This window comes from Mus pahari, chromosome 1 (genome assembly GCF_900095145.1).
Source record: "Mus pahari chromosome 1, PAHARI_EIJ_v1.1, whole genome shotgun sequence".
Lineage (NCBI taxonomy): Eukaryota > Metazoa > Chordata > Mammalia > Rodentia > Muridae > Mus > Mus pahari.
Genome location: NC_034590.1, coordinates 67557041 through 67582409, shown reverse-complemented (window position 1 = coordinate 67582409; position 25369 = coordinate 67557041). Strand labels below are relative to the sequence as shown.

Genomic DNA, 25369 nt, shown 5'->3' with positions numbered 1-25369 from the left:
TTAAGCTGCAGGCATTCTCTTGTTCCCATGAGTTGACAGACTCTGGGCACGGAATGAGAGTTATTTGTCCAACAGATAAAACAGCTTTTAAGGGTAGAATCGCTATAAAGCAGCCTGACAGGATCCCACCAGTGGCTACGTGGGCTAATTTTAAATCAAGTAAATATACTGCGTTTCCTCCCATCTCCTGCTAGAACAAGACTGCAATGATCAGGGCTACGGTCCCTCACTCACAGATGCACTTCTTCTAGAGAATGGACTGTTGCATCATGGGTTGTCCCCCCTCCCCCACCCCCGCACTGTGTAGAACAGGGGAGAAGGCCACTTTGGTGTGGCAAATATGTGCACCCAGGGTCAATCAGGATGCCCATTTAATTGGAAGGCACAGAGAACTGGTGGAAGCAAGCTGAAGAGAAAAGGAAGCAGGAACTTAATTTGTACAGAATTCTTACTGCAGCAATGGACTAGGAAATCTCCTCCCTGAGCAGGCTCTACTGAGCCCTCTTTCATGCTTTCCTAGAAGAGGGACTGGCCTGCTCTCTTCCCCCGGCCAACCCGCCTCAGCCTCATCATCTGGCTTGTCCCTGTCAGTTGTCAAAACTGCTGACTGTACATGGGAGCAATGTCAATGATGTATGGCTGTGGCCAGCCTGGCCTCTGTGGCTGCTTCCCTAGGGATGATGGCTAGCTTTGTAACTTCCCTTTCTGCAACTTCAGTTTCTTTATACATAAGGTGGTACCAAGGTACCTGTACCTGCCTTCAAGTAGGCAGAAGGTAGTTAGGTGGGCATGGTGTGTACTTCAGTGTTGCTAACATCATCCTGACTGTTTTTGTGCTACAGCAGGGTTCGTGATGAAGAAGTAAAATGAGGATCTATGAGGACTTCGGGAGTTAAGAGGCCTGAGATTTTGTTGAAAATTGGGGAAGGTTGCTACACTGGGCGTTTCGCTTCGGAGACCTACTAGCTCCTTCTAAGAACAGCTGAGGAGACTCAGCCTCGGCCAGTGCATTTGTGGAAGGATCTGGGTGCAAGAACCAAATGCACATCTTCAGATTATAGCTTTGAGTTCTTTCTATTAAAAAAACAAAACAAAACTATGCCCTGAAGTCACAAAGAAATCCTGTGGGAGACAGGAGAGTCATCCTTAGAGCCCGTTGTCCCACCAGGCTTCACTTCCCAAATAGAAGGAGTCCAGCCTGGTGCCCAAAGTATGGGCAGTAAGCCCACCAAGGCCGAGAAACCTACTGTTTCCCCTCCCAGACAGTTCCAGAGATGTGAAGCAGGGTGGACACAGACATTGTGAGGATTGTTATTAAAATAATAGTGGCTCTCTCTTATGAGAATTGTTCTCTTGTGCGTGGTATAACATTGGAGAAGTCACTTAAACAACCCTTTTAAAGGCAGATATTGTTATAACCCGGTTTATAGAATGGTGTTGTATAGAACCCATCTATAGAATACGTGTCTCAAGGCAGAGCTAGACACAGTTATTAATTAAATTCTGTAGTTCTAAGAAAGCAGGCTCCTAATTGTTTACAATTGCACCATTTACTAAAGCATTGCCATGGCCTCAGAAAAAGCCCCAGGGACTCTGGGTCCTCAGCTCTGCTCTCTTCCGTTGCCACGGAAGCACAGCCCAGACAGCGCCCCTCCCTTATTTAATCTTGATTCGAACAAAAGTGGCTTCATAAGACCACTGCTGAGGGAACAAGCAGCCAGTGAGTTACCCTACAGAGAGAACACGCTGAAGCCTGGTGAGGGCCTGTCTGCGCCTTATGGTCAAGGCTTCACTAATGACCTTGGGATCAGAGAAACCCAGGGACAGCCTGCCTATTCACACCACTCAGCTGGGGGCGGGCAGCCTTGCCCTCTGGGCAACAGTGAAGTCTGGGAAACTGCTTGTCATTTCCTCAGGGGGTGAGAGGCTGCTTTCGAGCTCTCCTAGCTCTCTCTGCACTAATGCATCCGAGCTGCAACACTAATTGCGAATCTACCTAAAGCAAGACTGCATGCAAGCTACTGCCTGTCACTCTGTGGCTGCCGGTCCTACACCTTCAGAAAAGATCCAATGTGGTGGAATTAAAACACGGGGTTGACTAGTCCTGGTGCCTAGAGAGAAGATGGGCGTTGCTAGGTTCCACTTCCATGTCTCCCAGGCGATATGATTTAGTTGGGTCCCCAGGAACGAAGCTTCCATGTCCTGATTTCCTTTGGCACATGAACCATGTGACTTATCCTTTGCTTTTCCTATGATCAAAGTCAATTAGGAAATGGTCCCCACCATCTCTTGAGGAGTTTTAATTTGGGCACCTTTTATTAGTAGAGGCCTTTTCCCTCTGGAACATTTGCTTTTGGCAGCAGTGAGGTCAGACAACTTGCCCTGCCACACAGATTATCGACTTGACTTGTGGTGTTTCTTTGCAAGGGGGAAATGTTTGTGAATGAGGGCTGAGAAACCTCACAGGACAGCCTTTGATGTCCTCTCTGATCCTGAGACTCTCCTGGCTCCTGCCCCCAGGCATTCCCCACCCTTGGGATCTTCCTGGTTTCTTGCCTTCCTGTCCCCCTTCTGTGAATACGACAGATGTGAGGTCCTGTTGTTCTCTGAGCACACTGATCCCTGTGTTTGGTTCCATCTTTGATTAGAGACTTTGAGGCAAGTGCAGGCATCATAAGGATGATGACCAGGAAAGCGAAGATGACGGCGATGGTTACAACCACAGCTGCTGGCTTTAAGCAGAGCCCAATGCCATGTCAGTTGTCATGGAAAATTCCTGGCCAGCCTGGGCTACCTGTGACCCTGTCTTAAAAAGCAAAAATTAAAAATGAATGAATGAACAAACTCCTGTGTTCCCCAAACATGTAGTATCTGTAAATGATAAAGGTGGTGGGAAAATGGGTCCATCCTTTCATTATATGAACTTTAATTGCTCAAACTTTGCTGGCCATAGTTCCCTGAGAACAGGCACTTGAGGTAATATTTCTTCAGAAAGACTGGGTTTTATAGGAGGGCTTTCAATGCACGTGTAATATCATGTCTCATAAGCTCTGTTGCTTCTCCCTGCATAAAGGTCTTGCTTTGTGTCGATTCCATATCCCTCAGCACACCCATCCAGCCAAGATCCATGCTTTTGGTCTTTGCCTGGAACGTCTACCACATTATCAACTTTTAGATGACTCTTCCCCCCTTTCTTCTTTTGGTTTTTCAAGACAAGGTTTTTCTGTGTACTTTGTAGATCAGGCTGGCCTCAAACTCACAGAGATCCACCTGCCTCTGCCTCCCATTTCAATTAGAGACGTGCATCACCACCCTCAACCAATGGTTTGACTATTTTTTGAAGGCTTACTTCCAACATCGCCCCTTCCCTTGAGGCTTTTTCTAGGCAAACGGGACCTCTCCCCTGGCGCTTACCTATTGCTTTGCACTTCTCCCCAGCACTGCCCTGATGGTGTACATTTGTGCTTCCTCTCCCTCTTCCCTGCCAGATTCATGCCCGGTGGAGTGGCACTGTGGACAGAGCCAGGCCTCCAGCGCTGGCCTTTACTAGTTGGACAACAGCAGGTTAGTCATGCAACCACTCTGACCCTTGGTTACTCTCCCTGCATCAATCAACATGATCAAAACCTGCCCTCTGGCTTCTTGTACAGATTAAATTTCATGAGGGTTCTTTAAATTTTATTGAAAACAGTCATTATCACATTGCTTAGCGGTTAATGAAATGAAAGCACTCAGATATTCTAATGTGATATTCTAATGTGATACAATCTATGTTTAGTACACAGATGGACAGGAATTTTTCGATGTGAAACTGTCAACAGGGTCTCAGACCCACGCAATTAGGTGCCTGTGCAACACTGATGGACTCAATAGATCTTATGCCTTAGAGGATAGTTAGGAGACACTGATGGCAAAGGAGACTCTGCAGTTGTCAGAAAAAGAAAATGGTATTTACTCCCAAATTTTCACTGAAGGCCTGTCCCCTCCTATTGTCTCCTCTTAACATTCTTGCTGCACGCACAGCTGTATGCAACTGTGTGTACTCATAGAGACACACTCTGATGGAGACACACAGAACAGAGGAGCAGGGTCTCACTGCAGCCTCCCATGGAAGGTTTGACTGTAGCATCCTATGGAAATGTTATGGATTGATAACATTTAGGATGTGTGATGGCATGGGGACCAGGACACAATGAATGGTCCTGGCATTTGTTCTCCTTCCCCTACTTCCCCAGAGGCTGTGAACAAAAGCTTCCCTCTGATCTTTATCTCGGGGCATGGAGATCTAGCCTCCTGCCATATGCTAACAGGAAGCCCTTTCTTCACAGAAGGTGGTTTTGGTGATAACCCACGAGATCCCGATAAGCCTGGGAAGCAATAGGATCAGAGTCCCTCAGTGCTGCTGCTGAACTCGTGGTGGGTCAGTCCCAAGGTCTCCCAACAGAGTGGAAGAAAAAGCACTGTGTGCTTACAACCACTGCTCCCTTCTCTCCCCCAATCTTCTCTGCTGCCTGCCGTGTGTGAAGAACAGCTGAGTTCTCCTTCCAAGCCCTGTCCTAGGCCCCAGCACCCCATGTAACACCCTGATAGGACTGACTACCATTACAGATGCATAAAAAGCTTTGGAACCTCTAGTCTTTCTCTCCTCATCCCTCCCACCCCGTCTGGTGTCTGCTGGTTCTAGCCTCAGTGTTTTTCCTTCTATCTTTCTGTCAAGAAACTGGCCAGACACATGCTGAGTCTGGACATAAGAGGTTGTGCTGACAGCCCAGCTTGATGGGAACAGTTCATCTCTCCATGGTGCATGAAGCCCAGTGGTGGAGATTGATAGTCACCATTCAGTGTCACAGTGATTTAGATGTGACTGTGGACATGACCACAGGCTACAGGAAGACATATAACTAAGTTGTTGGCCTAGTGTTGAGTGTCAAACACTTCCTTGAATTATGACATTTAAGTAGAGATATTTTAAATTTGAGTTTGTTGAAACATCTGGATATGTAGCTCAGGCTGCCTTCAAACTTACTTTCTTACACTAGCTTCCTGGTTGCTGGGATTATAGTAGTATACTATATATGTATGTATACATACACACACACATATATATACAGGTATATACTATAGACATTGGTATATAATATATATAGGTATATATATATATATATACATATAGGTATACATTATATATATACTGTATATACATGAGTATATACTATATACATGGGCATATACTATACTACCATGTATATAGTACATATCTATGCCTGGCTTGGGTGAGAGTCTTGAAAACAAAGAGAGAGGGAGAAAAGATAGCACATAGAACCCTCCAGAATGAAGATCTGCTATCTACTTTGGGTCTCAGAGTCACCTGTGACCTACATTTTTCACTGATATCAGTGACCCAAGATTTCACACAAATCTCCATCCATGTTTACCAACAGTGAGCAAACTGGATACTTGAGTGGGGCCCCAGATGCAGTCCTGTCCTATAGCACTGACCTGTCTGTAACTGATTACCCAGCAATCCCATATGGAGGCAGGAAGAAGGAAATAACAGGGACATGAGAATGTCATGAAAGTGTTATATACAACAAGTGAGGATGGCAGTTGTTGTAAAGGCAGGAATGTAATAGAGCTAGTGACCCTGACAAGGAAGAGAATTGTAGAATGCTGGAGAACACGTATACAAAGAGAATGACCTGTGAGATAAAGAATACCAACCTGTGAATCAACCCTGCTATCCTAAGGTGGTGGCTGCTGTATCTAAGGAAGGTCACATACAGCACACAGAAACTCCAAGAGACTCTCAGAGTCCCATCCTCAGAACTCATGCTTTTTTTGTTGTTGTTGTTGTTGTAGTTGTTTTTTGTTTGTTTGTTTTTTAAAATATCCATTCATGGTACACACTTGTAATCCTAGCACTTGTGAAGGTGGAAATGAGTGGGTCCCTGGAACCAGCCTGGCCTACTGGCTGATAAACAGAAACCAAACCAAACCAAGTGACAGACAGACAGACAGACAGACAGACAGACAGAGCCAGAGGAACTGCACCTCCATAGACGAGACTCTGCTGCTCCAGGAGCTTGAGATACTAAAGCATATCTTAATGTTTTCTCAGCACTTCAACACTTAGAGCTGGGGCATTATTTTAGGTAATTACTGATTTTAAAGCTGTAAATTAATGCCATCTTTACCATACTTTCCACAAACAGTGCCTGCACTGAGAAGGGAAGGAGGGCTTCCAGAGAGCTGAGAGTGGCGAAGGGAGCTGACCATGAGGACAGGGGAACTTTTCCAGAATGAGGGAAATGTGCTGTACTTGGCTCACATTGGTGGTGACAGGTCTCCTGCCTGTCGGAGCTCACAAAGCGGCAAAGTGTTCTAGGTGTTCATCATATTGCAACAACTGATTTAAGAAGCAAGGGCGTTGAGTCTGAGCGGGTGTGAGGGTGAGGGAGACGTTTCTGAGTGACAGTCGTATCTCTGTGCTAGTGTTAGGACCTGAGAGGTTAGTAGTCGAAGGCCTTGTGCATCGCTGTGGGAGAGAATCCTAAAAAGTGGGAGGCTGATTCTATCCATCTGCCCTGGAATGTGGGAGGCTGATTCTATCCATCTGCCCTGGAATTCTCTTCCACCTTCGTATGTCCTATGAGGTTCCTCTGTGTGGCTCCCTGGGGCTCTGTCTGCTGTTTGGCCTCTATCAACAAGAAACAGGAGGGATGAGAGAGAGGGAGATTAAGATGTAAATCCCCTGCCTCCTGACCACCATCCTGCTGCTGAAGAACACACTTCCTAAGCAGCAGCCTGGCCTCCAGTCTCTGAGGAAGTATCAAGGATGCTTGGGGAAGTATAAAGACCCAGTGACATTAGTTCAGAGCCGTGCTGCTGTGTGACTCACGACACTTGCTCTTGCATCTAGCTTCTTTATTACATTATTCTCCAATTAAGAACAAATGAACAATCAAACACACAGATAGGCAAGCAAGCAGAACAACCTACTGCTTGGTAATTTTCCTGCCAGGAAGCTCACCCCCAAACTGTTCTATTGTGGGGCAGCTCTGCAGGCTGCAAGACTTTCTTTCATGCTGAGCTGAAACATGTTGTGTGAGTCATGATTTGAGCCAGTTTCTTGTTTGTTCATTTTTTTTTTTTTTTAATTCCTGCCTTACAAGGAGGAAAGTAAGAGCTTAATGAAGGCAAGGTCTGGTCTGGATGGCAGGGCTAGTCTCTGTGGAGGGATGACATAGACAAGACTGTGGGCCTACAGGGTCTGGGCGCTTACCCCTCCTCCTAGTCCAGATGCCAGGGTCATGTTCTACCACCGTATACCTTTCTTCTTTGAGACTGAGTCTCTAACCAACCATGGAGGTAGGCTGATGGCCAGCAAGTCTCAGAGATCCCCCTGTCGCCTCCTCCCCACAGCACTAGGGCTACAGGCAAGTGTACAACGATGCCAGGATTTTTCTGTGGATGTCAGGGATCCAAATTCCAATCCCCATGCTTATACCCAATGGACCATCTCCTAAGCTGCTCCTACCATTTTTTACACCCCATGCCTGACTCTGTCCTCTGGAACTACACAGAGTGGGTGCTTGCTCTCAAAAAACACGTTTTTGACTTGATAGTCTCTAAGCTTTCCTTTGGGGAGCTGGAAGATATTTGTCTGAGGTCAGTTGAAGAGAGCCTAACCCATAGATGTCTTGCTATTTGCAATTCCCACAGAACGGTGTGAAGCATCAATCCTAGAGAGAAAGGCTTCAGTGTAGGACCCTGTATCTTCATCACTTTTTCCTCCTTGTGAAAGAGCAGGCTCTGTGGAGGCCTCCCCTCCCTGCCCCCAAGTCTCTGGGCTATAAAGTTAAACCTATGGCTTCTGTCCAAAAGGCTTGATGTGAGTTTGAAGAGAAAGGAGAAAAAAAAAATGAGCCTAGCTGCTCACTAATAACACTCAGGCCCCAAGTGTAGCAGGCCTGTGCTCATGAAACAAATGACATCTGAGACCAGAGGCTGCCAGATGTGGATAATGAATAGGGGAGGGGTTATGATTACCCTAGTTTCCAAGCCTAATGCCTTTCTCGTGTCCATCTTATTTATACCCAAATCCCAGGAGGTGAAATGAACATTTCTGTTACCATGTTTTGGCCCATACCTTTCTATGTAGGCTACCCATAGCAGACTTAAGCGTTATGTAAAGCCTTTTATTCCAATAAAACCATTGTAAGCACAGCTATCTTGTGCTGGGCTCTGGGCAAGATACTTGGCCATGGAATATGTGTATTGCAGCTCTTGGGATGAGATGTCTACTGTCTCTTCCCGGGGCATGGCTGCTTCACTGAAGGCCAGTTCATGATGTGCTATAGTCTGAATGAAGAATGTCTCCCAAAACCATTTTGAACACTTGATCTCCAGCTGGTGGCACTGTCTTGGGAGGCTACGGACCTTTAAGAGTTGGACCCTTGCTAAAGGAAGTGGGTCATTGGGGGTGGGGCTTGCGGGTGCACAGCCTGACCCTACTTACTGCTGCTCACTATGTTGAAGACGTAACCATCTGCCTCATGTTTTTGCCGTTATGCCTTCTGTGCCATGATGAACTGTGTATCCTTTCTTAAATGATGAGCCCAGATCAACTCTTCCTTCCTCAGTAACTACTGTCAGGTATTCTGCCATAGTGATGAGAAGAGTAACTAACCAATAGTCATGTGTCAGATCCTTAGGAGCCACATTCTCTGCAAATGACTCTCATCGCCCAAGTGCAGCTCTACCAACACTTTCCAGATGGTCCCAAGAACTGCGTGACTCAGGTTCTGCCAGACCCAGAACTGCAATAATGTTCCGCCAAGCAAAGGTCTCTCAAATGCCTCAAACAGCCTCTTGAAGAACAGCGATTAAGCTTGGCAACATTCTCTCTTACAAGCTAAACTATCACTACTTTGAGCCAGAGTTTGTTTAGTTTTTGCAACCCACTCGGTTTCTGGGAGAGGTGAAAACATGACCTAATTAATCAAACAATCCGTCACAGCTTCTGAGGTTATAGGAATGTCCCATCCAGAGGTGGCTACAGCTCATGTTTGTGACACCACAGGCTCTGGATTTTCTGGTACAATTCCTCTAGGCAAGGGATTGTTCACTGGAAAGAGCTGAATGGGATCATCTATATCCATCAAACCTCAGGCTGAGATAATTGATGTTCAAGGAGCCGTAATGGCATTCTTCCAAGGCCACCAGTCAGCAATGTCTCCTTGACCATTGTGCTTCTTAGCCTAGCTGCAGCAACTCTATTACTCGTTCTAGAATGCAGAGGTAGAAAGAAGACTCAATGGCTCATACTACTGGGGGAGCACCATGCTAGCATAGAGACATTACAGTGAACTCACCCCACCCTTTAGGGTGTGCTTAGATGTGGTATAGAAGAGCCAGCAGCATCCCAGGGTGCACTGGGGCTTTCATTTCAATGGAAAGCCTTTCTCCATCCTTATTTCTCAGGCCCTCTGGCCAGATAGGTGCTTGAAGCATCCTCAGGATTGCAATCTGCAGCTCATCTACTGCCTTCTACACTGTTGTTAGGAAGTGAAAGAAGCTGTCAGCTTTGTGTGGATACAGCTAACTGTCAGTGAAGCAAAATTAACTTTTGTCCTACTTGGAGAAAAGACACGAGGTGGGGGCATTTTAGATGATGGTTCGCTTTTGTGGCTGCTCTCCTGGAAAAGCTAGACATCCCTACAAATATGCTCTGACATGCGCCCTGTTTGCTTTCTCAGCTGCTCTAGTGACTAATGCAGGCTGGGAAGCTGGCAGGCTGCAGCAAGACAAGATTGGACCAGGTTTTCTCTCAAAAGATAAAGACGTAGATATTCTCTGCCTTGGGATCACGACAGAAGTATTAACAATCTGTAACTTCCACTGGGTGTCCATTCTGTGATAGGTGTGCGTGCATGAGCGTGTATGCATGAGTGAGTGTGTGTGTGTGCGCGTGTGCGTGTGTGTGTGCGTGTGTGAGCGTGTATGCATGAGTGAGTGTGTGTGTGTGCGTGTGTGAGCGTGTATGCATGAGTGAGTGTGTGTGTGTGCGTGTGTGAGCGTGTATGCATGAGTGAGTGTGTGTGTGTGTGTGTGTGTGTGTGTGTGTGTGTAGGGCAGGGTAAGTACCCTGTATAAACTTTCTTCCTTGAATTTCATGACAACTCTGTGATACAACCACTTGGGACCCCATTTTACAAACACAGAAACTGAAGAGGCAAAGCTTGCAGGTGAGGAGCTGAGGTCTTAAAGCTACAGGTCTAATTTCAGAAGTCAGGCTCTCGAGGGCCATTTGCCACTCATGGCTACCTCTTCTGTGAGATGGGCTAATCATGGCATCCATGCCCACTGTAAGAACAATACAGAAATGGGAAGCTAAGTTTCTGAGAGGTTAAGAACCATAGCCAAGCTTACCCTGTGAATAAAGATCATAGGTGGGGCCTGAAGGAGGCATCGATCAGCTTGGAACTATCCATTCAAGCCCAGGACCTGCAGCACCACACCTAAAGGCACACATACTCTTAGAGATCCCACGTCTTGGATGAATGGCAGCTAGGTCATTTACTAACTGAGGGAACCTGGAAAGTTGTCATGAGCTTTAGATTCTCCATGTACAAAAAACAATACTGATTCCATAGAATCATTATGAAGGTTCAGAGAGAAGCAGCCCTGGGTTTGGCCCAATGCCAGGACCACATTTAAAGTTTGGTGTTTTGTTTTGTTTTGTTGTTTTTTGTTTTTCCGATACAACAGAATATCAAGATTGGAAAGCTACAGCATGAGGGGAAAGACCGAGTTGGAAAGAGTCAAAGTGTGCTTTCAGAAGTGTCAGAATGCCTGCGGTTGGGTGAGTCACATCCCTAATGTGACATCATGTGACAGTAAGTGAGTCACTTAAGCTTCGTGGGTCCCAGCCAGGCTCTTCATCTCCAAATGGGGTCCTAACCCACTGGAGTTAGGAGATTTTTCATGGAAAAATACAAGTGAGGTGTTTAGGGTAAAAGGGGTCATGAGGAAGACTTAACACTAACAGCAAGTGATGCTGGGAATGACAGACAGTGAGCACTGACATTTTTCTATACTACATGTATATTCGTCTTACTCAAAATGTTCTAGGAATGATCACGATATTATGAGAATAAAGCACTATCTACACAGCGTCACCCGCTCGTGTCTCCATGTTGCTCTGCAAGCAGACTTCTCTAGAAAAGGAAAGGTAAGGTAACCAAATGGAGACCAGTGAGGACCTGAAAACCATAGCAAGAAGGGTCAAGTGGGGTGAACACATCCGCATGGCTGCCTGTCTGGAGTAAACAACAGAGAGCTACATCTCCCTCTTTGAAGATGTCACATGACCCTGACAAGGTCCTCCCTGGGGAATGGAGAGTCTAGCCTAGCCACATAAGGCTTTCTGAGGGAAGAAGGAGGAGATGGCTCAAAGGCAAGTCTCCATGGAATATTAACTCCAATTTCTCTATTTTCCCATGAAAATACCAGTAAATATGCCTGAAACGTAAAGGTCACTGGCTGCTTGTTTCTCAGCACAGTTCCCACCTCAGAGGCTGAATGCCAGATAGATCTGTCAGGGTCAACACCCAGATATGGCTGCCCTGGGCAGGTATTAGCAGAAGCAATGTGTCTTCCTGCCCTTTGCATCTGTCTCCCCCTCTGCTGGCAAGGTGATGCAGTTCTTATCTGGAATTTGATAGGCTGTAGAAAATAATTACAAATGAAAAGGTTATTCATAATTTTTAAATGAGTTAATTAGTAAACCCAGTCAGACTCACTCATTACTGTAATTAATAATTGATTATACTTGAAATTAAACACAATTTTTCATCAAAAATCTAATTAAATATCTGTGCTTTTTTTTTTTTGCCTGTTGATTAGATCAGTTGGTCTGCTGGAAAAGAGTCTTTGTTAAGGATATTTGTGCTTGGCTGAAACAATTAATTTGATTTTTAATAATTGATAGTTCCTTACAAGTTAGTCATCACAGTCTGTAATTATGGCCAAGCAAGATGGCCCGTACACGCATGCCCATTCCAGCCCTCATCAGCTGGAAGAGACCGGGTACTAGGGTTGCCATGTCCAGTCCTTGAAGAAAAGGGTGGCTGGTCCCCATACCTACAGTGCATTCACCTGCCATGCTTAACTCCAGCCTTGTAGGCACCCTTGTGGGAAATCATCAGGGAGCTGTCAGGGGGTCACCAGTTGCCGTGTAGGAGAGCTGAGAGGAAAGTCTGGGGCTGTCTGATACTGAGGCTCTTCCCCAGCTCTTGTCAGGTCTAGCCACATGACGAGCGGCATGCCTAGGCTTGCCTCTTTGGTATCTTTCTGGGTGTGGTTGCTATGGTCCAGCTTGGTGTGGTTGCTATGGCCCAGCCTACTGCTTCTCATCAAGCATGCATTTACTCTTAGCCAGGGCATGCTATTAGTGGACTGACTTCCTCTAACTGGAGTCATAAATTCTCCTAACGTTATCTTACATCCACCTCCTTCCTTGCCACGCCCATACTGTCATTATTTTCGTTGAAGCCATCAGATTTTCCTACATTGTCATTAGTTAAGTTGAAGCCATCAGATTTTCCTGACCAGTTCTTTGTAACCACTTTCTAATAGCTCTGGCTTCATTGTGGCCTACAACCTAGCTGTGGCCTACAGCTATTGATATGTAGCTCTTCAGTGGTTCTCCGATTGTTCATGCAGTAAGGTATCCTTCCTGTTTGCTCCAAGGTGATCGTGAGAGGTCTTACAGTTCACATCATCCCCTGAACCCCATCCATGTCCAAAACATATTTCCATTGCCCAAAGAAGTCATGGCACATGTTCTGTTAATCACTCATGATGGCAAGGTAATGCTTCTCAAGACAGGTTCCCTTTGTATCCATGCTGACAGCTTGCTAGAGGGTTCTTCTTGGCAGAGGGAAGTATTCTGCCTTTCTTTGGCCTCTGCTGGTCAGCTCTATTTTTACTTACTAGCTTATACTGAAAACAATCTTATTTGATTCCAGAACTCTCTCTGAACTCCTTAGCCTAGGTTCATGGCTTTCTCAGGCTATCATGACCTACCTTCAGCTCACCAAGAGCTAAAACAAACCCACTTTAGATGCCTTATTTTTAAAGAGGCTTATTATCCCAGAGGTCAGAGAATCCTCACTGAGTCCACAGCTCCTTAGATTAATCTCTGTCCCAGGAGAAGACCGAAGAGGGGAATCAGAAGTGGGAAACCAGATTTTGCTAGAAATGTGTCCAAAGAATGCCAAATAGAATCCACCCTGCTGGAGCAGGACTACAAGTCACAGGGCCCAGGTCTTTCTTACGTACCCTGGGGTTAGGTAGAAAGTCCACAGGCAGTGTGGCTCCGGGCCTTTGCTTCTCCCCGAGCCAGCTCTCCACTCACTGGGCCCTGCTGCTTCTCATGCAGGATTTCCTTGGCTTCAGACGTGGTTTCATAATCATGGAAGTTTCTGGCAGTTTCTATAACTACCCTGCCTAACACTCACCTAGAGCTCTCCTGGTAGATTCTTTTTCCCCATAGAATTCTCTACCTCCCTGCCTCTCACCCTTGTCACATGGAGCAACAGGAGAAGCTGACCTAATGCCCAGTCCTCCTAAGCTGTTATTTTATCTTAGCGGCTCTGATCTATGACACTCATGTCCCAGACCACTATCTCAGAGTCCTCATTGCCTTGTGCCTCAGTGCTAGAGAACCAACACATGTAAGGCAGAGCCTAATACTCCTTCCCGGTCCAGCCTCAGAGGAGAGAGCGGAGAGTCTGAAAGAGCTGCCGTTATGGTGTAGGCACAGGCCAGACCAGTGCAAGGCTTCTTGGTACAGCCTGTGTACTATGACTGTGGTGCTGGTAGGTTCCAGCTGCTTCGATTGGCCAAATGGGAGCCGCGGGGGAGCTGCGGGGGAGGAGGAAACGCTTACCCACGAAGTATGCGAGCAGGATGACGAGGGTAGCCGAGATGAGGATGGCGCTCAGCGCTGCACACTTCCAGTTGCAGTACTTGGAAGGCTTCTTGAGGTTAAAGGCTGGTCGGGAGAAGGTGCTGCGGGGCAGGGGCCGGGGTGGGGGCGAGTACACGGTGCTAGACGTTAGGGGGTACCCTGGGGATGTGGTGCAGAAGAGCGGGGAGGTGCCTCCGGGCTTGAAGAGGAAGTGCCTGTGGATGGAGAGAGGTGGGAAGGTGTCAGGGTCTGCCAGCTAACCAGGCTCCCAGGCCAACCTGCAGGATAGAGGCGCAGAAAGGAGCATGCAGAGGAGCCTGGAGAGAGAGAAAAAAAAAAAGAGAATCATCACAGGGAAGATGACAGGGTCAGGAAGAGTCACAGACCAGACCACAAACGGGGCACAAGAAGACACATTCCCACAGAGCACTCGGTGCTACCCACAAGAATACCCATCCGAGGCCGAAGACACTACCCACTCAACAGAGGTTGCCCTGAAGTCCTTTTCCTGGGAACAGTGGAGCTGGGGGCTAGGGGCTGGGTCTTGTGACATAAACTGTGTTTCCTAAAGCCATTATAGTAGCTTAGGGGGATGTCTAAAGTCCTGAAAGTCTCCTGGAGGCCACTGGGACTTAATGTTTTTTTTTTTTTTTTTTCCCCTGTTGCTCTAATACCTGCATTCCAGTGAACGTTGATCAGGCATTGGAAGCTCTTCTTTTTAAATGTTTTTTTTTTTTTTTTTTTTTTTTTTTTTTTCTGGGGTAGAAGCCAAGAGCTCACTGCTAAGTTCTGCCCATGAATGGATGGCTAGTACCAATACCCTCACAGCCTTAGGGGCCTGGCTGCTGCAGGCGGAGCCCATGTGATAGCTAGGTGGAGGATAGGCTGCCAAGCCCATTCTGTAGCCCAGCTGCAGTTGTGAAAACAGCAGAGTAGGTCAAAGCACATGGTTGTGGCCAAAGGAGGTGCTCAGTGTGGCCTGAACCATGGTCTTGGGGGGACTCGTGCAAAGCTTGGGTGGACTGCACGACTTATACCACACAGCCCTGCAATCTTAGGACAAACCCACCGGTCCTGGGGTAGAAGACATTCAGACCACAGTGTACACACTCAAGGCCACATAAGACATGGGCCTGTGCTGTGTTAAAGAAAAAAAAAATTGTTTTGTGAGATGGTTTCCAGGATGGCAGAGGCAGCCGATGAGATGCCGAGAGCTGCATATTAACGAGACTGCTGTTAATATGCTGGGGTGGGGGATGGGATATCTCAAGGACACACTTGCAAGTTGAACATGGACTTGGGGATGTGCATGCAATCTGGCATCACTTCCCCGAGGCGTTCCCAGGGAAAGGTCTCAGGGGTCTGCATGCAAGTGCAGGAGCGACAGGGAGAGCACACACAGAGGAGCACGGGGAGGGGTGCCACCTACCCGTCACTGTAAGCCCCATCATGGCGGGAGGCGCTGAGAATGTCCATCTCAATGAGGTTGTCCTGCAATGTCCCTAGGAATGGCTGCTTGCCTAGGTTTCTACGCACACATGGAGACATGAATGAAGCAATGAGTCATGCATCCATGAAGGGGACAGTAGAGAAACAAATGAGAGTGGCTGTTGGGTGCAGCTGTGCATGAGACCAGCAGGGACAAAGGTTCCAGGCAGCAGGTCAGTGTGCAAAGCTACATGTGCAAGGGATCCACCTGGCACAGAGCATCCGGAGGGAGCACTCTCCATACAAACCCGCGTGGCTGGAATCTGTGGACATCCACCTACAGTTCTCACTGAGCAGGACCAGCAGGTGCCCTGCAGTGGGCTGGGCACATTATAGCTATTCTCAAAACAGATGCTATGCAAGGAGGCCAGGGTGATCCCAGTACAGTAGAGGATGATACTGGGATGTGGATGTGGGACTAGCCAAGGGCACCAGAAGCTAGGCTCGAAGCAAGAATTTGCACTTGATATCTGGATCCAAAGCTCAATGCTCTCCTCTACTCATTCCATACTTACTAGCGCAACATCTGGACCCACTCGGCTTCTCTGAAGACCAAGAGCTCTTGTGGCCCTGCTCTGTTATAAAGGAGAATATTCTAGAGAGCAGCAAACTGCCCGGGCCCAGCAGAGCCCCAGGGACTCAGTTGGTGTCCTGAGACAGGGCCCAGAAGCTGTAGTTTTCTTAAGTCCCTGTTGATGTGGGGCATGATTTGAGTCTCACCATCCCTCAGCTGTGCGAGATCAGGGCCATAACTGATCAGTAAGAAAGACAGTTCCCTGAACTGTCTGTGGTGGCATTACAGATTTATGCATTCACCTGACTATACCCCAGAATGAAGACAGCCACCTTTGCCCTTATAGACCTCAACCGCACCTGCTAGGTGATGCCATTCACCCTCAAGTGCTCTGGATCCCCCCTCCGGCGAGTTTCAGGACCATTGCTGCCTCACGATAAGACATACCAGAGGGACGGCAGCAAGCCAGCTCTAGGTTCCAGTCCTGCCAAGGGACCCTTCTGCCTCTTACCAGGTCTTAACACAAAATATTCAGGTAGGAGGCCTTTTTAATGCCACCTTCCTGATGTGTGACATCGGGTACAGATCTTAACTTCTCTTAATCATCCTTCCTATATACTGGGCATTATAACAGCATGGTTGCCATGGGGTCAACTGGGGTGATGCTAAATGCAACAGTCACCCTATCCTGTAGCCGTCACCCATGGTCTGCTCTTCTGGAGCTCTGTGAGTGACTCACATTTATTCCCCCGCCCCCACTCCTATCAGGCCAGCTCTGTCATCTCCCCTTGAAGCAGAGGAGCAGCTTTTCTGAGGTCGTAGCACATGGTGAACAGGTGGCAGAGGTTGTCCTGGAGCAGGATTGGTTAGTGCCCAGAGCTCAGGGCTTCTGCTCCAGAACTCTACGCAGCCTGACTGTTGCCTATCACCTCCTCAACCTAAGAGAGAGCACCATCTGGAGGTCCCAACCTCCCAGTGACAGCGGAGTACGAGGTAACACTGGCTTGTAGCTGGGACACTGATAACAAGGCGCTAGTGGGCCTTGCTCTGTGTAGGGTCACAAAGCATAACCTGAGATCACCACTACCGGGAGCTTCTGCCACGAGGCTCCCACAGTGCCTGGGAGGTGTGCAGGGGTTGGAAACTTCATTACTCTAGGCAGGTGGCGCTGCTGATGCGGGGCCTGAGAGACAAGGCAGATTCGGAATTCAGGCCCCATCTGCATCACTCTGAGAATCTATCAAAGGGGGATCACACATGAAGTATATGGATCCTCTCTCTGCCCTTAACCCTCCCCGGGCCTGACCAGTACCACAGATCTTATGAGCCCTGGTTTGGATTGCTCCTCCGAAGTCATACAGACACACTTGGCTTCCTTGTTCCTCTCAAACAAGCTAAGCCTAAATCATTCTGTGAATACTCCCTTGGATCATATCTGCCCAGAGCTATGACTTCTTTCAGACTCACAGCAGCTCCCCATCTTTATCCGCAGCCACCCTTCACCCACCCTTTTGCATTGGTTTAGTACACACACACACACACACACGCACACACACACACGGAGTGATGTTGGAGAACACTGTCTGCACTATGTTTCTTCCTCTAATAATTTCAGTTCTGCAAGGCAGGTGTCCTTTATGTCCAGCTTGTTACTGTGTGCCCAGAGGAGAGGATTGCCCAGTACATGCATGCACTCACTAAACAGATCTGAGTGTTGTGTTGCTGGGTTCAGGGCATGCAGGAGGGGCCTGCCTGGCATATGGCACACACACAGTTAGTGCCTAGAGACAGCAGCCGGCAGAGGGTATTATTATCTCCTTTAGTCTCTTGTTTTAAGAAGGATTTTTTGGTCTCTCTTATTTCTACATCACCCACCATGCGGAGACGCCACAGAGTTGGCTCAGGGGACCTGAGCAGAGTTCTGCTGCCTTTTCTGCACAGCCTGTTTCTGGGAACGCTTGGTAGTTTGACAGCAGCCTATATTCTAGAGAGGCTAGTCTGTACCTCACCAAAAATAAACAAATAAGTGTGTATTTTTTTAAAGGGCCAAGAAATAAGATCAAAATGTTAATGATAGAATATTTCAAGTGCCTAGATCAAAAGATTTTTACTTTAAATCTGTGTGTCTATGCATGTTCATGTGTGCATGTTCACGTGTGATGTTAATGTGGGCTAGTGCACGTGAAGGTTGGAGGATAACCTTGGGCATCATTCATCTTTTTCTTTCTTTGAGACAGGATCTCTCACTGGCCTGGAGCTTGCTAATTAGAATTGGCTGGCTGGCCAGTAAGACCCAGGGATTCATGTTTCATAGTGGGATTATAGCGAGTACTATTACATCCCGAGTTTTTATTCGGGTTCTAGGGATCACACCCATGTCTTCACAATTGGAAAGTAAGTGCCTGACTGAGCCTTCTCTCCAGCCCATTTTAACTTTTACAATTTAAAATAGAAACATGTTTAAATGGGGAGAGAACTGACAACCGTCCCTTAAAAGCCCAGAGCCGGAGGATAAGAGGACAGACAGGCAGTGGAGCAGGATGAAGGATTTCTCAAGCTACACAGGGATGGATCTCCCAGAAGTGCTTCTGCTAGCATGCCAACATGGGCATTCATCATTTAGACCATGGAGACATGTGCCCTGATCCTAAACCCATGCAAGTCAGTGCAGTGGCAGAGCAGAGACTGAGTCACAGGTGTCTTGACTCCCAGCTCAAGGAGCCCCTAAATGTTGTCCCCCATCCCAACACTTTAGATGTCTAGCTCCTCTGAGAAATAAAAGGTTTCTGGAGCCTTTTCATGGAAACACAAGCTCTTGAGCCCACTTGGGGTCATAGTCCTGCGTGGCTCCCAGCACACACCTCTGCTGACAGCTCAGGTATGGAGGTTTGACTCATGATTAGGCATGATCTTCTTGTGTGTGGGTAGTGTTTCTACCTCTGTTTACAGACCCAGAACCTGAGGCTTGGTGAGACTTTTCAGGGTCACATGGAAAGGAAAAGACAGGAATGGGGTTCAAAGCAGGTGTCCTTGACTTCGGCCCTAGCTGCACTGGGTTTGGCTGGCAAGGGCTGTGTTATTCTAGGAGTGGGGAGGGATTTGGTCCCATGTACACACAGATGAGTCCCTGAGCAGCCTCAAGCAGGAGCTTCCAGGGCCACTGGTATCATTCAGAGCAGGAGATGTTTACCTTGAGAGGGAAAAATGTGTGGCTTTGGGAAGGAAAGTCCCCAGACCTTCAAGAGAAATAGGTCTTTGGGATGGCCCCACCCAACAGCCAGTCTGCTTACATAAGCCGGTGTGCTGGGTTGTGCTTCGGTCCACAAAGCCCTGGGACAGACACCATCACATCTGATTGCCATCTCCGAGTGGTGTAGGACAGCGGGAATCATACTCTAAGTGTGCAGCTGACATCTCACGGAGCACAGGTGTCAGTGACTCAGCCAAGCTCACAAGGAGTCAGAGATGCACCTGGTGCTCAGAGACAGGGATGAGGAAAGGAGACAACCACTACCTCCACCACCACAACAACCACCACCACAGCAACAACCACAACCACCATCACCACAACAACAGCCACAACCACAACAATCATCACCACAACCACCACAACAATCACAACAACCACCACCATCACCACAGTAACAACCACAACCACCACAGCAACAACCACAACAACCACCACCACAACCACAACCACCACCACCACCACCACCACCACCACCACAGCAACAACCACAACCTAGATCTTCCAGACCACAGCTATCCTCTGGAAGGCTAATTTCATAAAGCCACTACTTAAAAGCTGTGAACAGCTATTGACCAATTTCTGGCTTCATGACCACAGGAAGGGTGGGACCCCTTTTCAATGTCCTGAGCCCCTCTGTCATTCTCAGGAGATCCCGGTCCTCCTAACTTCACCCAGTTTTTACCATCTTCCTCCACTCCTCCTTCTTTCTGGCTCAGTGCCTGTGTCCTGCTTCTCGAGTATTCTCTCTGCTGGCAACGCCTGCCAATGGATGCCCTGGGAAGCCACTTCACTTGTTACTTACTCTTGAGACAGGGTCTCACTATGTGGCCTCACACTCACCATCCTTCTGCCTTAGGCTTCTGAGGGTTTGTTCCACCACATCTGGCCCAAGAAGACAACTTTAAGTGATGTGAGGGGTTTGAAGCCAGGTAGCTCAATGTTCTAGCCTTCCCATGTGCTGGCTGTGGGATCTAAGGCAAGTAACTTAATTGTTTATGATTCAGATCCTTCCTGTCCTTCCTCTATCAACGGAAAGTGGTATGTGTATTTGTGTGTGTGTGTGAATGTGTGTATGAGTATGTATGTGTGTGAATGTGCGTGAGTGGTGTGTGTGTGTGTGTGTGTGTGTGTGTTCTAATGAGAGTACTTACTCATGCAGAAGAGTTAGGGTGCAGACTACTGTGAAAGGCTGTTGCTAAGACTGGCTCCCTAGCTGGCATCTGGCAACATGGACTTCAGGACAGTTTCCTGTGTGAACTGATATAGGTGATTGCTCCACTGTGTACAAACTACATATTCAACTCAATGCTGCATGCATGTTTTCCTTCTAAGAGGGTGTGATTTAAGTATGTTCTAGTCAGAGGCTGTCTGTCCCTACGGCAATCCCCATTATAACCCCGGGGGCACTGGGTCCCTACTGTGCCCCGGCCTGGTAGCTTTTGCTGAGGGATCAGGGTGTGCCTCTTCTGGGTGACACCATGAGGTGAAGCCTCTGGAACCTTGGGCCTGGTTTGAAGCCCCTGACTTCACCCCACACACCTTTCCTTTACTAATTTGCCACATGTTTTGTCACCACGGTGAACTCAGAGCCATGCTCACGACAGAGTATCATGAGCCCTATTTGCAAATTGCCAAACCTGGAGTGGTCTTGGGGACCTCAAACATAAATATTTGTGGGAGAGTTGTGGGGATTAAGAGGTCGTATGTGGGCTTTTGGTCCGTGAGGTGCAGTAAGGTCCCACTTCAGCCCGCGCGCCCAGACGCCATGGTAGACGTGCAGTGCGATATCAGCACTGAACACCGGCTGGGAGAAGCACCTCAGGCTTACGCATCCATGACTACTTATACTTCCAAGTGCTGAGTCCTGGGGATATTCGATACATCTTCACAGCCACGCCTGCCAAGGACTTTGGTGGGATATTTCACACACGGTATGAGCAGATTCACCTCGTCCCTGCTGAACCTCCAGAGGCCTGCGGGGAGCTCAGCAACGGCTTCTTTATCCAGGACCAGATCGCTCTGGTGGAGAGGGGGGGCTGCTCCTTCCTCTCTAAGACCAGGGTGGTACAGGAGCATGGTGGGCGGGCTGTGATCATTGCGGACAATGCAGTTGACAATGACAGTTTCTACGTGGAGATGATCCANGATAGTACTCAACGCACAGCTGACATTCCTGCCCTTTTCCTGCTCGGCCGAGATGGCTACATGATCCGCCGTTCTCTGGAACAGCACGGGCTACCGTGGGCTATCATCTCTATCCCAGTCAATGTCACCAGCATCCCTACCTTTGAGCTGCTGCAACCTCCGTGGACTTTCTGGTAGAAAGCTGACTCCAGGTTCCAGTGACAAGTGACTCGTGGGAAGAAGAAACCCAAGATTCTGCTACTTGGAGTTTGGAGNTAAATTCTGAGGACAAGTGAAGCCAGGGAGAGGACAGGGAAGCCATACTCCTGGCTTTCCCTTCCCCGGGGCCTCAAGGACATCTCATGCTTCAGGAAGAGGCTTCTGACTAGAATTTGGAACAAAAGGTGCTGAAGGCAGGTGGCCCTGACACANACCACCTGTTTCAGCTCCCAGCAGCCAGGCCCTCCTCACAGTGAGCCGTGTAGCTGCTGCTCAAGTGGTTTAAAGAAGTGATATTTGGGGACTAATAAGCCCCTACTTTCAGCAATAAAGCCAAATAAAGCTCACCAGGTTTGTGCCTGTGTCCTAAACTAAAAAAAAAAAAAAAAAAAAAAAAAAGAGGTCGTATGTGGGGATTCGTCTGGATAACACTCGGAAGCTCCCAGGGAGGTCTCAAAGAGTGCCTGGCATGGTTACGGATGCTCTCAAGCACACAAAATGATACCTTTCTGTGTTTGCTCCTCTCAAGCATCATCATTAGTGCCCATCTTCCCTTCGGAGGTCTGCCTCCCTCTAGAAGCTTCTTGCATAGCAGTGGGCTTTGTCTTTTATACATCTGAGATCAAATCACCCAGCAACAGAGAAGACTTCCTACTCAAACTCTTTGGTGCTCGCTCATTTTACAAATAAAGCAACGAGGCTCAGGCAGGTCAAGTGACGTTCTGAGGTTGCCCTGCCTCATCAGAAGGCATTGTGTCTCATTTGGGGAACCACACTAGGGTTGGCCTGGAGATTGCCAGGTAGCCCTCATTCCTGAGGTTACATAGGCTATTTCCCAAATTCAGTTTGAAGAGGAAAAAAAAAAAAAAAAGGCTCCAGGCTCCTGGACTAGGCCTGGGAAGAGCTGAGGCAGAGCAGAGGTCTGGCAGCCTTCTGTTCAGGCTTCCCCTGCATCTGACAGGAGCCTGATGGGTTATTAATCAGACAGTCCCTATGAAATCAATTAAGTGCTTGATGCTGCAGCCAGTCAAAGAAGTGGATCAGAGGTTGGGGGACCTTCGGCACATGGCTCCACACACAAGAACTACAGATGCTCATGTAGGGCTTACTCCAGCTCTAGGGGGCACAAGCAGGCCCAGGCTCCTCGCTCAGTTAATCTTGGGAATTGGCAGAGGTACAAGAGGTATAAGAAACGAGCAGGTCTACAGAAGCCTGCTCTCTCCATCCTTCGGATAGACTTCCTTTTTCTGCCAGGATGAAATGCAACCCCTCTTGGTCATCTTACCAGCTGCTGTGGTCTCTGCACATTTGCTTAGAGTCTCAGCATGGACTCTGCTTAACATGGAGGGAAGCGCGTGTGTGTGTGCGTGTGTGTGCGTGTGTGTGTGCGCGCGCGTGTGTGTGTGTGTGCGTGTGTATGCGTGTGTGTGTGCATGTGTGTGTGTGCGTGTGTGTGCGCGTGTGTGTGTGCATGTGTGCGTGTGTGTGTGTGTGTGTGTGCGCGTTACTTAGGAGCTTCTCCTGGGTATTGGTGGGACACTATTTGGGGATAACCTGTCAAGTAGAACTACTCTATTGGGCTTCCTCATCTTCTCCTCTGTACCCTCAGGACTTCTGACTCTTCATCTCAGTCGCATGGCTCTGGAGCCACTGGGAGCTGTCCCTTTTCCCCACCCAAGTCTCAGTTAAGCATAGTTAGTCACCTATTTGTCCCATCTTTACTCTTTTTACTGTGTGTTCACATTATAAGCTCCCACCATGCTGTGGCAAGCACGGTGTCACTTGCTGGGCACCTCACAGTAATAAAAGCATAGCATGTCCCTCAGCTTCCTCTGCCATGGCAATCTTTCACAAGGGGCTGTTCTCTCAGATATCTTAGCACATAGTAGGCATCCAGTGAGTATTTAATGATAATGAGTACTACTGTGAATTTCTGGAACCCCCTAAGACATTATATTACAATGTAACTGGTAGAAAAGCTGGAAGATGAGGATGGTGGGTTAAAGTTAGAATTACAGGTCTCATGTGGCTGAAGATAGCTATAAACGTGGCCTAAATCATTAACTTACCTAAAGCATTATGAGGTGTGTGTGTGTGTTGTTCTGTTTTGCATTTTGGTTACTTGATTATGTAGTTCTCAAGTGTGAACTTTGTTGCTGTGTCATGTTGTCATGCCAAAAGGTTTGGCATGCTTGAAAGCCAAGGTAAGAAGGTGGCCCATCTACTTTAAAAATTCCAGCCTTTCCCTAATGCTCAGTTGCCGATTCCACCTGCCAGACTTGACAGCTTTTTCTCTCCTAACTTCATCTTGTTAGCCCAGTGCCATCAGCCCGCTAAGGTCAGCATTAGCATGCAGAATTCTGTTGGTGTCTTCCAGCAGAACTGGTGCTGCTCTCAGTTTGGGGGGCCATCGTGAGATGCAGAGCATTCTGGAGCCACAGACAAAGCCTTCCTCAGCTATTCAGATGGGCTTTGGGAATAAGCCGGACTCGGCTAGACCAAGAAGTGAAGAAGAGGGCAGATCTGGTTGGGACATGCAAAGGCCTGTGCAGAAGCCCGAAAGAGCACAGGCTGGAGGAGGTTATAAACATAGACATGTTTAAACTCACATTAAACACACGTAATCTAATATAATAACAGTGTGCTGCAAGTATGCTGATGAATGCATGAAAGGGTGTGTGTGTCTGTATGCACCTTTTGGTAGATTTAGGAGGTGTTTTTCTTCTTGCTTATTTGATTTGCTAGCAGCTCTATGATGGACATTACTTATTTGAATAATAATGAAAGATGAAATCACAATTTCTTACATCCTAAGCAACAAAGACAGGAGGGCAGAGAATCAACAAGGCAGGAGAGCTCTAGCTGAGAGGGCAGAGGATGTGAGCTGGGATGATCTTACACCACATACTGATGCCCCGGAAAACCTCACTTCTTCTACATCCCTTTCCTTTGAGAAATGTACAGACTCAATGGAGGAAATCCCACATTGCTCTCAAATGAGAAAAATGTCAACATCCAAACAGTGAGAGTGGCGGCCATGATGCATGCAGATGACGTGATCCACTGATTCGTGTGGGGTTTCCATCAGCCAGGTCCCACTCAATGAGCACTGAGCATAATAGAAGCTTGACTGGCTACCCCCGTGGGATGACAACAATGAATCCACTCTGAAACCGGTGAGGGCAGGAGAGACATCTTAAAGGATGTGAACGGAAACGTTAATAATTAGGACACCGGGCTGAGTCATGGTGGGCTGATCTCTGAGAAACTTGGGCTTTGAAAAATGATTCCACAAGAATGAAATGTGACCAAAGGATTGTGAGTTTGTTCATATAGAGCCGCATGCCCCAAGATCATGCCAACATCATCACCACGATCATCTCGGGTCGGGCAGAAGCAAGTGTGCATAGGTTTTGTGTGAAGGCTAATTTTACTTTCTTAAGTGTGGTTTGGCTTTGCACTCCTCACGAAGAACAGGAGATTGGGAAAAGAAAACCTGTGTGTTCTTCTTTTAAGAGAGGGCATGGAAGAAGTATTGCTGGGCTAGCCTGGGACACTTCACCTGGGATTTAGAGAACAGGGAGAGGCCATGCCTAAAGTGCTTTGTTCAGGTGGTAAAACTATATATAAATCTAATTCTTTTATCTTCCTATGATTTCTTAAGTGAGTTGCATGGTTTTTACACACACACACACACACACACACACACACACACACACACACGCGCGCGCGCGCGCGCCATTTTAGAAAACAGGAGTTAAGCACAGGGGAGAAAAATGGCTACAGGACCCAGACTGCC

The 25369-nt window shown here is 47.8% G+C and overlaps 1 protein-coding gene across 10 annotated transcripts in view; it reads right to left on the bottom strand.

Annotated features, from left to right (window-relative positions):
• The window catches only part of Tenm4 (teneurin transmembrane protein 4), a 710423-nt gene that overhangs the window by 195010 nt on the left and 490044 nt on the right, over positions 1 to 25369 (bottom strand). For 8 of the 10 annotated variants that reach the window (XM_029539653.1, XM_029539636.1, XM_029539617.1 and 5 more), the window contains 2 exons: positions 15405 to 15503; positions 13955 to 14190 (listed from right to left, as the gene is read on the bottom strand). In XM_029539653.1, coding sequence (XP_029395513.1) covers positions 13955 to 14190; positions 15405 to 15503 — 335 coding nt within the window. The remainder of the gene's footprint in view (positions 1 to 13954; positions 14191 to 15404; positions 15504 to 25369) is intronic. The other 2 variants (XM_029539646.1, XM_021192486.2) reach the window with 1 other exon arrangement.